This window comes from Stegodyphus dumicola, chromosome 2 (genome assembly GCF_044657685.1).
Source record: "Stegodyphus dumicola isolate Sdum_Otavi_A_Nest chromosome 2, ASM4465768v1".
NCBI classification, from domain to species: domain Eukaryota; kingdom Metazoa; phylum Arthropoda; class Arachnida; order Araneae; family Eresidae; genus Stegodyphus; species Stegodyphus dumicola.
Window position 1 is genome coordinate 1,173,279 of NC_140769.1, and position 15,278 is coordinate 1,188,556.

The 15,278-nt window shown below is 36.7% G+C and overlaps 1 protein-coding gene across 1 annotated transcript in view; it reads right to left on the reverse strand.

The window, feature by feature from the left end:
• Positions 1 to 15,278, reverse strand: part of LOC118194141 (intermembrane lipid transfer protein VPS13A-like) — a 483,044-nt gene that overhangs the window by 438,096 nt on the left and 29,670 nt on the right. Inside the window, exons 5-7 of the mRNA XM_085810380.1 lie at positions 7,033 to 7,224; positions 3,548 to 3,606; positions 1,184 to 1,339 (exon numbers count right to left, since the gene is read on the reverse strand). Of these exons, the coding sequence (XP_085666506.1) occupies positions 1,184 to 1,339; positions 3,548 to 3,606; positions 7,033 to 7,224 (407 nt within the window). The remainder of the gene's footprint in view (positions 1 to 1,183; positions 1,340 to 3,547; positions 3,607 to 7,032; positions 7,225 to 15,278) is intronic.

The window sequence follows — 15,278 nt, forward strand, 5'->3', positions numbered from 1 at the left end:
AATATAATTTTGTAAAATGCAGGTCAAAACAAGGCGTCCAAAAACAGAACACGAAAAGTTATTTAATTATGTCTTTTATGGAGTGGTACAACATAAAGTGAGGCACAGCTTTCAGCTTGCAGACAATCACGAATAAACGGTAGTTGCAACGAAAATTCCATCACGTGTTCTGTGAAGCTACATTGATTGCAGATTTAATTTATGTTTGCCTTTACTGTTGTGTTGCTCTTACATTGCAACATGAAAGAACACTCTAAGAAATAAAACTCTCTAGAATATTTCGCAACTTAAGCAATTACAGTGGTACCATATTTCCGCACCTATTTTTCCTCTTTTCAGCCAGAAGAGCTATTAATTTCGTTTTGGCATTTTGCGTTGAAAACCTTACATGTCCGTTTCCTTTTCCGATTGTTGCCACCAAATATTACCGCGCTGTGTTATATTAAAAGAAATGAAATAATGAAGAATCTGTATAAATGTATGTATGTTTCTCACATTGTGATAAAGTAATGGAACCTAGAGCCATCCAAATTTGAATAACGTATGTCTCCACCCGAATATGGGCATCTGGAAGCCCAAAATTGGAACTTTTTTTATCATAGATTTCATGTTTTGTAAAACGTTAACAAATTTCTGATTAACACATCACAATACAAGAAATATACATACATTTATGCAGATTTTTCATTATTTAATTTATTCAAATATAATGCAGGACTCTGCATATATTATCTCGTAACATCCTGTATCATGCACTTATTCTGCACTTAGTATCATGTATCTAGGCATCTGCATATATAATCTCGTAACATCATGTAACTTATTCTGCACCTTGTATCATGTATGTATCTTGGCATCTGCATATATTATCTCGTAAAATCCTGTATCATGTAACTTATTCTGAGCCTTGTATCATGCATGTATCTTGGCATCTGCATACATTAGTATCTTCTGCAACTTGTATCGTATATCTCGTAACATCCTGTATCATTTAACTTACTCTGAACGGTGCGAGGCGTCCGTGTGGCCTCTGAATGATTATCTAGATAAGGTGGACGTGGCGCTATACCGATTAACCGTATTGGTAGAGGGTTGGTGCCCACGTCCTCCGTAGCATGTACTCATACACCCTGTAGAAGAATGATCGTCTTAATCTAAGGAGGCTGATTAAGAAGTGTCTTACTTTGAAGAGACTTTTTGCATCTGCATCTATCTGTGTGGCTTTCCACTTGTTGTTTGTGGTAACCGCCGTCAGATTTTGGAGTACTAGGCCACATGCGAGGGGATCGCCTGTCGACACGCCATCTTCATATCGGATGTGTACATTTTGCAAGGAAACCTAGAAAAAAGGAAAATTACTTTCATCTAGAAACGATTCTTACATTTACGTACAACGGACAGTAACTGATCGAATTTGTCCACGGCTATCTTAGTAACATTAAATGATGATGGTTTGATGGTATAAGGTATTTCTCCTATTTTCCTAGCGTGCCTTCGTGGTGTAGTGGTCAGCACACTGAGCCAGTATTTCAGAGGTCCGTGGTTCGTTTCCCGGCGAAGAAGATTGCTAATTTTTCATCTTTACTGCTTCCAAATTACCTAATGTCTCTATAGTGGCGCCAGAACTAAAAAAGTGTTTGATGATGATATTTCTCAACCAGCATTTGGCGATTGGGTTTCTTAAAATCCCCAGTCGCCCTTTAAAAGGGGGAGTATAAAAGGTATTTCTCCCGCCTTCTTAGGCTGCCTTCGTGTTGTAGCGGTCAGCACGTTGAGTCGGTATTTCAGAGGTCCATGGTTCGATTCCCGGCGAAGGCATTGCTCATTTTTCATCTTGCCTGCTGAACTCTACAATGCTATTCTGCATTGTAGAGTTAACGTAATAACTCTACAATGGTAACATTAAATGATTTTATTATGCTTTTATTAGCCTGATGACATTTAAGAAATAATTTGTCTAAATTTATACTCTTAAGCATCTTCTATTAAAAGAAGTTATATAAAAAACTTTTTTATAAAGTTAATTCCTACTTAGGTCAACAATGAAAAATTTTATTTTAGTTACTTTTTATTAACATTATTAACATTTTTTTTGCTTCTAATTTCTAATTTATGTTCTATAATTTCTCATTCTATCCATCTCTTATAATGGTTTATTATTGCAAGGAACCTTTCCAGTGAGTTTCGAGCAGTCCAGTTCTTCAATTAATATTCCATCTGACGATTTCACATGCGTCAAGGCGATATATGCTTGACCTGCTGCGAAGAGCTTTCAGTCCTAGATATATTGCTGCATAATGTACAGTGCTACCTTGCATCTTATGTACTGTTGTTGGCCATGATAGTATTAATGGTAGCATTCTTCGTTCAGCAGTACTTTAGCTGCGTTTGGCGGGGAATGGCATTGATATTCGCTCGATTCTGTGAACACCATTATTGCCAAATTTATATATTATTATCACGTTAACACAGAAATATGGGGAGAATTTTCGCTACATAATAGGATATGGCATCGCTTCTTCCAACTCTATAAAACTATAATTCTTTAATTTCGTACACTTTAATCTTTAGAACTCTGTCTTGCTGTTTCCACTTATTTTTGTTAAATATTACGATCCTATTGATCACAGTCGGGTACTACTTTTTATAAGTTGTTATAAAATTACTTTTCACAGCACGTGAGAATTCTCAATAAAAGGTCATTATTTGTATGTCTTATAATATATTCAATAAAAACAGCCTATCTTTAGTTCCGATAAACAGGATCAACAAGTAGGAATTGACTTTAATATGTGAAAAAACCGTATTAATATCCAGTATCATCCACTACAAGTTAAAAAAATGTATTTGAACTTGAGTGGATGAATAGAAGGGATTATTATTAAGGATTGAATATTTAACAACGATTGAAATTAACGATTTATTAATTTTAACGATTGAAAACTATTGAACGATTAACGATTATTTTATCAATGATTGAAACGATTTAAACGATTAACGATTATTTTATTAATGATTGAAACGATTTAAACGATTAACGATTATTTTATTAATGATTGAAACGATTTAAACGATTAACGATTGAAAATTTGAACAAGATATAGGGAGAGTGTGAGCTAATAACAGGAATTTAAAAAAATAAAAAATAATGAACTTATTTATACTTCAAAGTAAAAAATTAAGAACAATGCGTCGTTTTTAAGATTAAGATTCCTTGATTCTTAAACCTAAGCTGTTTAAAAACATTCTATGTCTACTCCCAGGTATGTTAATAGCCGACACACTTCAAACGAACCCGTAACCGTTCTACTTCCCATGGGTCAGTCATTCGTGACGAGAAAGTTTTCGTTTGAAACGCAGAAAAACAATAACTGATGTGTTGGGAGACCGTCAAGTGCACGCTGGCATTTTCAATTTCGGAAAGAGAGTATACAAACACGTGTCGGGGCCGCCCCAAAACTTTCGCCCCATTAAGATGCCTGGGTGTCGCGAATGCGGCACAGCGGTGATGGGGCGGCCCTCCCCGGAGTCGTTACGCTCTACTCACCTGGACATTGTTGAGGATCGTCGTCGCCAGGTTCTCCATGAAACCCCTCGGTCGGTCGCCTGAAAAGAATAACAGACGATAAATAAATCGATGGCTAGGAAATATGTTTATTAAGCAAATATGGCGTTCAATTCTGATCGCCGAGGCCCGGATTATGATAACACGTGCATTTTTAGTCCAAAAGGGCTTTGTCCCTGAAGGACTATTATTTTGCGATTTTACGTTGATTCACTACAAATGTCCGTTTCACTTTTCAAACTGTTGCCACACAAAGTTAGAGTCCTGCGTTATATTTCAAGAAATTAAATAATGAGAAATCTGCATCAATGTATGTATATTCTCGCATTGTGATAAAACGACGGTACCTAGAGCCATCCAGTTTTGAATGATGTAATCCTACTGCGAATATGCGCATCTAAAAGCCCGAATTTGGAATCTATTTTATTATCGATTTAGTATTTTGTAAAAACGTTAACGAATTTTTGATTAATAAACTCAAGGATTTCAAAGCGAGTCATGGCAACATTTTACAGAAAAAACATTTTTATCTCCAGCGCGCGAGACTGTGTATCGGAAATTCTAAAGATATGCTCATTTTAAAATTATTATGCTATATTGCTCTTGAACTGAATTTTATGGTTTAAGTGCGAGGAAAATGATATTTCATAAATAAAGGTAACACGCAAAACATTAAGAAAAAACGCTCCTTTGGACATAATTTTGTAAGATCTATCTCTACTTGTCCACATACACTAACTTAAATATTACAATGAACCTGGCGAATTCTCGCACGGGCGCAGGAATTAAATACTAGCACAGAAGAAGAGTGCATAATGACCCTTTATTAACTCAAACTAAATTAACAGAAAACACGGACTTCGTGAGTTACAAAACATTTGCGGCGATAACTAAACGTAGACTAGAATACAATCTAGAATCAAAATCTTGAAAAATAAACGAATGCAAGAACGCACTTCAAAATTACTCCTAAGAGATGGACTCTCAGTAATCTAACCGGGGTGATACTTATCTGATAAGGCCAAGAGGCTTACTAGCGTAACCGCGAAATAACAACGAAACGTGCGCTAGGCTAGCGAAACACGCTCTGAATAAAACTGAGATAATCACACGTTTATGTAGCACTTCACTTTTAAATTTACATCCTGGCGAGAGAATGTGAGGGGAAGTTTGAGAAGTTGAGAACAGGAAAACTTAAAATAAATTTGTTATGCAAATTAAGGAAATCCCTACAATTTAAAATCTGAAACCTTTTAGATTTTTTAAAAATACTTTTTATTTGGGGAGGGGAGACATTTCTTTATTTTTAAAAGTATTTTCAATGAGTTTTTAAATCACTGAAATCCGGGCGCTGGTAATCGCTATTTTAATACTATTATCAGAAAAATTGCATGATATAAACAATGGCAAAAGGTAACCTCCAAAATAGAATTGGAAATTAACTGACTAAATATCAGTATACAGAGAAACATACAAATAGGCACTTTCTCCGCATTATCAGGAAATAGCAAAGCTTTTTTTGCGAACTATTCATAATGTTTTTAAAGCTATAGAGGTACTTTCTTCGTTCTTCGTAGTGTAACTATAGCAATCTCGGCGCGTATTCAAGAAGTCCAGATTCGAGGCCCAGGGGGGAAAAAAAATCACTCTACAGCACAAAAGTTCATTTATCAATTGTTAATAACGTTTATGGAAATTATTTGAAACCAGAAGGGCAGTCCTAATGCCGATGTAAAATTTAAAATTGGGCGAAAAAGCAGCTTTATTTAAGACACAATAACACGCCGAATAAATACTAATTCAGAAGTCAAACAACAAAAATCAGTGTTATATTTTCAAAATTTTCACAGGACTAGTTCCGATGGTTTTACCGAACCACCATCCTGAGGTCCTTTACATGATATTTAATTAATAAATGTAACACACGAAATGTTAATAAAACGCTCCTTTGGGCGTAATGTAAAATCTGAAACCTTTCAGAATTTATTTTTTTATTATTTCCTACACCCTTATATTTGTAACAAAAACTGTTTAAAATATTCACCCTTTCTTGATATAAGTTCCGCGTGCTTGAATGCTAAATGTTTAAGCTGCCAATTTAAATAACCTAACTTTCAAGCGAAATATATCCGAGAAAACGAGTCGGGAAATAATTTGGTGTCATTATGTAGTGCAATAAAGCGTATATCGGGAAACGTGAAACTATAATTCATGATTCGTCGAATGGTTCCGCGTACGATTGTATTGCTTAACAGCGTTTTCTTCTTTTAAAACGCTCACGAACGAAAATTTATTACTAATTAGCTGAATTACGCGGCGTTGTCCGGGCTTTACGCAGAGTGAAGAGTCTTAATTTAAAAAGGACGGAATTTTTTTTTTTTTTTTTTTTTTTTTTTTTTTTTTTTTTTTTTACGACCCTAATAGTAATTTAACAGTTTTACATAGAACACCTGATTTATTTTACTACCAGTTATTTTCATTTATTTATTTATTCGGAAAATCACATCTGCTTCGGCCGATTTCTTAACCGCTTTCGAAATATTCGCGGAAAGCTACAGAGCATAGGGCATTCGAAATTTGGACTCGAAACTCGTCCAAATTCGGACTCGAAACACGTCGAAATTTGGCTTGAAACTCGTTGAAATTTGGATTTGAAACTTCTCGAAATTGGGTTTGGAACTCGTGAAAATTTGGACTCGAAACTCATAGAAATTTGGATTCGAAACCCGTCGAAATTTGGACTTGAAACTCGTCGAAATTTAGACTCGGTTCTCGTCGAAATTTGCATTCGAAACTCGTTGAAATTAAATTTCGATTTTCCTTCGAAACTGAAAACCATCGAAACTTGAACTAAAAGAACGCAAACGAAAACAGCGACTTTACTTGACTGAAGGATTGTTATGAGTATGGTTTTCGAAATTTGGACTCGAAACTCGTCCAAATTCGGACTCGAAACGCGTCGAAATTTGGCTTGAAACTCGTTGAAATTTAGACTCGAAACTCCTCGAAATTGGGTTTGGAACTCGTCAAAATTTGGACTCGAGACTCATAGAAATTTGGATTCGAAACCCGTCGAAATTTGGACTCGAAACTCGTCGAAATATGGACTCGAAATTTTGCTTGAAACTCGACGAAATTTAGACTCGGTTCTCGTCGAAATTTGCATTCGAAACTCGTTGAAATTAAATTTCGACAACCGGATGTTTCTTCGAAACTGAAAACCATCGAAACTTGAACTACAACAAAAAGAACGCAAACGAAAACAGCGACTTTACTTGACTGAAGGATTGTTATGAGTATAGTTTTCTGAAGAGTACTTAGGCGCATGGCTGCTAGAGTGTGAAAATTTGGCGACTTCTACTAAGATAGTTGTCATAATGCGTAAGTACCTCAATTTATTCTTCGTTTGTATCTAAAATTAAGAATAATATGATAGCTGGAATCAATATTTAAGAAATGCTGGTTACCTGGAGCATCTGGGTCTGGCGGCTGGGCGTCCTCGAGTCTTCTGCTCTTGAGAGCCCTGCATAGTCGTTTGTCCTTTTCAGGATCGTACTTCCGGTCAGCTATGGGACCTGCCAAAACCAACACCTCTTCCACGTGCACGAGTACAGGCTCGTAATATAATGACGTCCAAGGTATATCGATAGAAATCTTGCCTGGAAAACAAACAAGATAAAAGAATGTTAAAAACCCTCTGATAGGCCAGAGTTTTCGATAAGAAAGCACAAATTTCCCAAAACTACTATTAGAAAAAATATATTCTTGATTTTAATGTAAAAATTCTCCTGGTATTTTATACCTGGATTTATGTACTTTTAATATATTGCTAGAATTTCTTTGATATATTTTAATATGCACGTATATATACGTTCTTACAGATATCACTAAAATTATTCTAGACCGTATGTATACGGCCTTGCCGTTTAGATCCAAACTCACGCGAAAGATCCGCTCAAGAGCATATAGCAAAAACTTAATTCCTACATGAATTATCGCTTAAATTTTAATAACAAATAAAATCATTGAACTTGAATTTGAGTGAAATGCATGCTTGGGCGAAAGCGAAGCTTAGTAATTACCTACGTAAAATTTAATCCTAATAAAATTTGGTATACATTAACGTATGTTGAATTATGGTAAGACGTTTTTAATGGCAGTCGTAAAAGAGTAAGACTCAGTTTTATTTTTTGTTAATGTGGTAACATTGTGGTTTTGTAATGTGGTAATACCACCTTTTGAGCTGTGGCCAACCATGAATAATCTTTATCCACGGGGGTGGGATTGACTGGCGGGGTGAAACTGAATAAATTATGTGCCAGCAAATTAATGGGAGTTGACCGTTCTTCGCCCGGGCACAACGACCTGAGTGCAGTCAGTATCATGAATGCAAACTTCATAAAGATTCTCGGATGTTCTTTGAAGATCTGAGTGAAGAGTCGCCGACTTGAATAAAAGTGACAGCACCTTCTTCAAAATAGTTGCTGATCGTCAAGATGTAAGCAGGTCTAGCACCCTTATGAAGTGAAATTTACGTTACGAAAAGTGCAACCTCCATCAAGATGCTTGGACGCCCTTAGTTAAGGCTTAGTTAGACAGACGTAAGGTAAGTTTTAAAGGCTTAGTTTCTTAATTTTAGTGTCTTAATTAGTTCTTAGACTTTAGAAGTTAGACTTTACTGTCTTAATTTTAGTTCTTAATTTTAGTGTCTTGATTACTTATTTTAGCGTCTTTTAGTCTTTTTTAATTTTAGCGTCTTTTAGTGTCTTAATTTTAGTGTCGTAAGCCTTGAACTTATGAACTTCAGTATGTATCATGAAGAATGTAAACTTCATCAAGATTCCGGGACCTTCTTTGAAGATCTAAGTGAACAGTCGACAAATTGAATAAAAGTGACAGCATTTTCTTCAAGACGGCTGCTGATCATCAAGAGGTAAGGGGTGTCTAGCACCATTAGGAAGTGCAGTTTACATTACGAAGAGTGCAACCTCCCTCAAGATGCCGGGACGTCCGTACTTATGTCTTAATTTTAAAGGCTTAGCTTATTAATTTTAGAGTCTTAATCTAGTCCTTAGTGTCTTCATTAGTTCTTAGACTTTATAAGTAGACTTTAGTGTCTTAATTTTAGTTCTTTAGTGACTTTATTTCTTATTTTTGTGTCTCTATTTCTTATTTTAGTGTCTTTTACTCTTTCTTAATTTTAGTGTCTTTTACTGTCTTGAAGTTATGAAGTTCAGTATGTATTATGAAGAATGCAACCTGCATCAAGATTCCCGAATGTTCCTTGAAGATCTAAGTGAACACTCGCCAACTTGAATAAAAGTGACAGCACCTTCTTCAAGACAGCTGCTGATCATCAAGACGTAAGGAGTTTCTAGCACCCTTAGGAAGTGCAGGTTACGTTGCGAAGAGTGCAATCTCCATCAAGATTCCCGGACGTTCTTTTAAAATCTAAATCGCCGACTTCAATAAATGTGACAGCACCTTCTTCAAGATAGTTGCTGATCATCAAGACGTAAGGAGTATCTAGCACTCTTATGAAGTGCAGTTTACATTACAAAAAGTGCAACCTCCATCAGGATGCCCTGACGCATGTCTTAATTTTAACAGAGTCTTAGTTTTCTTAATTTAACTGTTTTAATTTTGATAAATTCCATCTACATGCTTACCCGCACCATATTAAGTTTGGATTAGGACTTAAACAAAGCAAATTACATCGAAGTGTTGTACGTTCATACGGTTTCTGTTCTCGGCGAAATCTTCATTATAAAGCTAACCACCTTTACACACATTGGCCCCTTTATGCCACAGATGCCATGGTATAAAGGTGCTTTCAACCGTGTGAAGCCGGTTCATTAAGTTCAGTTTCCATTTTGAAGAACGCAATTTTCGTCGAGATGCTGGTTACACTGCGAGAAAAAAAAGACTATTCTATATCTTCAGTTTTACTGAGCCGATTGACGAAATTCAACTTGCGTTTTTCACGTCTTCAAAGCGCGACTTAGGATATATATTAGATTTATATATAGCATTATTCTAACATAGGTATTTTGTTATAAAATCTAACATTTTCTGAAATGACATGCCAATGTTTTTCAATAATATTTCCATACTATGAGTTAAATTAGGCCAAAATGCTCAGTTTTGTGGTGGTGGTGGTGGTGTATTGAGAATACGGCAAAGCACGCTAGGGCTATCTGCCTAAGGGGAGGGATGCCTTTGTGGAGGACTTTCTAAAATAAACTGGCTCGTATACACGTTACACATGGGAAAAACCACGAAAACGCCGATGCAGTCAGCCTGTTCGCGGGATTCGAACCTCAGACCGAACTACCAGTGTTCAGCGGTTTTAAAGCTCGGCCGCTGGTGAAAAATCACACGAGTAGTTTTTACAAAATTAGCTCCTCTATGTTAAATTGAATATATATTTATCAATATCTCTTTTTTTATTAAACTTATACTTGACTCCTTCTTCCAGAATTCAAAATTTAGGCTTAATCCAAATGTAGTTCCCCCATTTTCTGTGCTTTATTTTAAAAATTTGTATTTTTGAATAATTTTTATAAATTTTTCGAAAACATTTTGAATTATTACCTATAAAATTTTTAGCATCCTCTTAAAGTAGATGTACTTCTAAGCACACCTGCAAAATATTAGAGTTTTTTATTCAAAATTTTAAAGATTTACATGAAATTACCTACTGACACGTTTTTTAATTTGGCATCTCTTTTTTGAGCGATAATAACGGCAAATGTGTTTTACGCACTTTGTTGAAATTATTTGAAAGTAAGAACGATGATTTTTTTTCCCGCTCGTCTTCAATGCAAAACAGGAAAGGAAAATTAGGTTGCTATAAATTAAGAAGTTCGCCAAGTAAATTATTCTTGGCACAAGCTGAAAAAAATACACTAATTCTCCGGAAATATCCCACTAAATTTTAGAAAATTTAATATACAGACATAATTGGAGTCGTAGAATCGAAATATCGAAAACAATTGGCATGTCCTTTCAGAAAAAGTCCGATTTTGTGTCATTATACCTATATTAGAACAAAGCTATATATAAATCTAACATATATTCTAAGTCGCGCTTTCGAGACATGCAAAACGCAATTTGAATTTTGTCAATGGGCCCAGTAGAACGGAAGATACACAACTGTCCCAATTTTTTTTCCGCAGTGTACCAGGACCAATATGAAGGTCAGTTTCTAACTTGAAGAAACTACCTTCCATCGAGGTGCTAGAACCTTTACGTCGGAATACCTTTATGATGGCTTCTTGGCGAGGAATCGCCGAATTCCGTAAAGGTGCTGGCATCTTTATTGAGAAGGCCGACTTAAAGCCACCGGCGGCTTGGCAAATTTGTCGAATTCCAGACGGTCCCACCCGCTCCTGGTAAGTGGCATAAAATTCAGGCAGAATCGCTTGACGTCATCACGTTTGACGCCGACCAACTGGGACAGTGGTTAGCGATGCTGACTGCCATATCCAGGGGCATGGGTTCGAATCCCAGAGAAGGCATGCGTGTTTGTAAATATATATTGTTTGTGCGAAATGAGGCATCCTAAATATGATGCGAGCCGAAAGTCCTCTCGAGAGTTTGGTGGTAAGGTCAGAGAGGTAGGAGATCCTCGGACCTGTCTTCTCTGGGAACTCTCCCTCAAACTGCGGGGGGGGGGCGAAAATGAGCAAAGTCGTACTGTCACCTGTATGCTGCTCAATGCTCTTGCCAACGACAGGCGCAATCTTGCTCTCCTCGCCACGATGAATTTTGTGGGCTTGTGCTGATGTTACTGTCAGACAAGTCAGATAAGTCACAACAACAACAAAACCTTTATCCACGGCTATTTTGGTAACACTAACAAAATAACATTACACGACGAGAAAAAATATCCTCAAAATACCAGTGTAACTTACTAATTGAATATAAATACAAATAGAAACACTTAAATAAGTACTTTCACAGAATTTTAATTAGGAAAATGCAAAATTCCATTTATGAACTGTTCAATACATTTCTGGAAATGATTTGCAGTACCCCTAATCTTAACAGAATAATATGCAGTACCCCTAATCATAACACAATAATATGCAGTATCCGTAATCTTAACACAATAATATGCAGTTGAGAATTAATAATTACGGACTAATAGATGTAAAAATTCTGATGTGTTCACCACATGACTTCCTTGTACGGAATATTAAATTATATGCATTTTTTCTTGCATTTCATTTAAACTTATTGGATTGAATTAAATCTACTTCGTCGGTAGCGCATAAACCCAGTAGAATGCACTCACTATATTTGTTTACCATAGCCACGCCCACCAGCCGCCGAGCGGTAAAGACGCTGAACACTGGTAGTTCGGTCGAGGTTCGAATCCCGCGAACAGGCTGGCTGCAAGGGCGTTTTCGTAGTTTTTCCCATGTGTAACGTGTATACGAGCCAGTTTACCTTAGAAAGTCCTCCATGAAGGCATCCCTCCCTTTAGCCAGATAGCCCTCGTGTGCTTTGCCATAATTAAATAATCCAATCCAATCCATAGCCACACTCTGGCGCTAGGTTCACTTAACAGCGTTGTATTTCATTCATATTATAACTCAGAATGCAAAAAATTTATATCATCTGCAGAATTATCGAATCGTTGCCACATGTTCTATTCAAATACTACAATAAATCTAGAAGGATGCGTAAAAGAAATTAAGCAAACAAAAGAAAGTTTTTCACAGACGATTCAGTATTTCTCATTAATTAATTCAGTTCTCCCTTCGCGACAAGGCAAAAATACATAAAATATTTATCTTAAAAATTTTGAAGTAAATCTTAAACACTTATTTCCTCGAAAAATTCCAGAAAGGATTAAGCATGATTTAAATAATAAATGAAGGGGTTATTTTTGTTGTTGCGAAGCTTAGTCTCTCTAGATTGGCAACAAATTTACTTTTCTGCTGTTTCAAATGTAAACAAACATGTCCGCCATGTTATTTAAAATTAGGCTTAACTACATTCAAACAGCTTTTAAATTGTTGGTAATTCTACAAATATTGCTTGCAGATTTACTAAAGGCATAAAAACCTTAACTGGATGATAAGAACAACATAATTCAATCATTTTTAAAGCAAAAAATGCGCAATTTATAAACATATAAGAACAAAGAAACTGAGCTCACTGAGCCGAGTAACAGAGTGTACATATATCTATACAATTTTGGTGCGGTCGATGACAACCAAAATACTTGCACATCTACATGTTATAGCAGTCCTATATATACAAAATTTCAACGTTCTGAGACTACTCGTTTTTGAGTTATGCGAGATACGTACGTACTGTGGTACTTCTTTAGGAATTTGAAGTAAACTCCAATGATAGAACACAGCAATAACTTTTATTTTACACTCAAAAAATGGCGACATACAAACAAGAGAAGAAAAAATATGCAAACTTATTTTTAAAAAAAAAAAATAATTAACTGCTTCTTGCGAGAAAATGCATACGGCTCTCGAGCCCTGCGTTTCAATATTGCCAGTAACCTGTACATTATTTATTATTCATCTATTTCAAATGCACGAGAGATAAATAACGATATTAAAGCTGTTACAACCTCTTCCCCAACGAAGCAACTTTTTCCGAAGGGAAAAGTTCTGTAAAATTCGAAAGCTTATGTGCTCCGCCTTCTCAATCATTTTAAGAGGAGGTAATTTCTCCCATAAGTTCCAAACTTTAAACCAAAATTTTAAGTTTTCAACAAATACGTTTACACCACATTTAAATAGAAAGAAAATGTAGAACTTTAAAGTACACGTCAATTGAGCATACATTAAAGAATAAAATAAATTTTGAACTTGATTACATACACTAAGAAATATTATATTACACTGGTGTGCGAAACTTAAGCAACAATGTAAATTTTTATCAGGTAGCCATGAAATTGCAGAAAAGAGTATCTTGCGATCAGTACAATGGACACACAATTCAGTAGAAAGGTCATGCGTATGCATACGTCACAGGCCACGTTGAGCGTACGCAAAACGCGTGCGATCGGCGCGCTCAACTCAAGACTACAATAAAAGGAACGACGGAGACGCAAAGATATTCGCTGCAAGTGTAAGTTCTTTCGTGAAGTATGGCGAAAGGAAATCACCTGGATGACTTCACACGTCGAAGAATAATTGGAAAACTGGAGGAGGGGGGCAGTGTGACCAGTGTAGCTGAAGAGTTCGGAATCAACAAAAGTGTCGTTTTGCGCACTCGGAAAGCCTTCCAAACCATAGGTACAGCTATTAGAATAGTTAGTGGTGGCCGCCCCAGGAAAACAACTGCTGTGGATGACCAATATATCGTCCTGCACGTGAAAAGAGCCCGAAACCATTCAGCAAGCGCCATAGCTCAGCAACTGTGTACAGCAACGAGGCGATATATATCGCGGTTTACTGTGTCCAGACGTTTTCACAAAGATGGCCTATTCGACCGCCGTCCTAAACGCTGCATCCCTTTAAAAGATGGCCATCGTTTAGAGTGGAGCAAGGAGCACAAAAACTGGATATCTCATCAATGGAGTCGTGTCCTCTTTACGAATGAGAGTTGTTTTAGCTCTACAAGCGATTCTCAACGCCAATTGATTTGAAGAAAGGTCGGGACATGGTTTCATCCCAGTAACATCGCGGAAAGAAACCGTTACGGTGGTCCTGGAGTTCTCGTCTGGGGAGGCATCATGCTGAACGGACGGAAAGAGCTCCACGTTTTCGACAGAGGTTCTGTAACCGGAGATCGTTATTGTCAGGAGGTGATCCTTCCCCATATGCGTCTGTTTCGAGGTGCCATTAGAGCAGACTTCTTCTTTATGAAAGAGAATGCACGGATACACTGAACTCCTGCTGTTCAGAAGATACTGGAACGTAAAGATATCACTCAAATGGATTGGCCAGGGTACTCTCCTGATTAAAATCCCAGAGAATATGTGCGGAATGTTTTGTGAAATCACCCTGTGGCACGATTACATTCTCTGGGGAACACCCAACAACTGAAACAGATGCTGATTGAGGAATTAGCACTCTTACCTCAAGATCTGTTAGGCAATCTAGTGCTGAGTATGGAGAGACGGTGCGAAGCAACCATTGCAGTAAGAGAAGGGCATATCTCACAGTAAGAAACATCTGCTTGTTGTTCTTCCTCTTGTACAGACAATCACGTGTAACGATACTACGAGGTAGATAAAGCTTTTTTATGTTTGATTTTATACTGTATGCATTGTATTCATTTTTGCGCAACTATGCGTACGTTATCGTTTAAATACAAATGCCTGTCTCTCATTTCTGAATTTCATGTCTCTCAGATGATTTCTCGTGGAGTTATCGCAAAAAGAACACTTGTTGCTTAAGTTTTTCACACCAGTGTACTTAATTCTACTCGAAAAGGCTTATTATACAAACCTATGCCTCAGACAATGGCATGGGTATAGTACTATGCCAATTAGATGATGAACAACATGAACATTCTTCCTTGTATATAAGCAAAAATTTACTAAATTCGAAAAGAATTATTGTACTGCTGAAAAGAGTGAGCTGCCATCATCTATGCTATCAAGAAACTGCATTTTTATCTGGATGGTCAACAACAATTCTTGATTCAAACTGATCATACCCCTTTGGTCTGGCTACAATCCAACGCCAAATGTAGCTCTAGATTGATGCGCTGGGCACTCTCATTACAACCT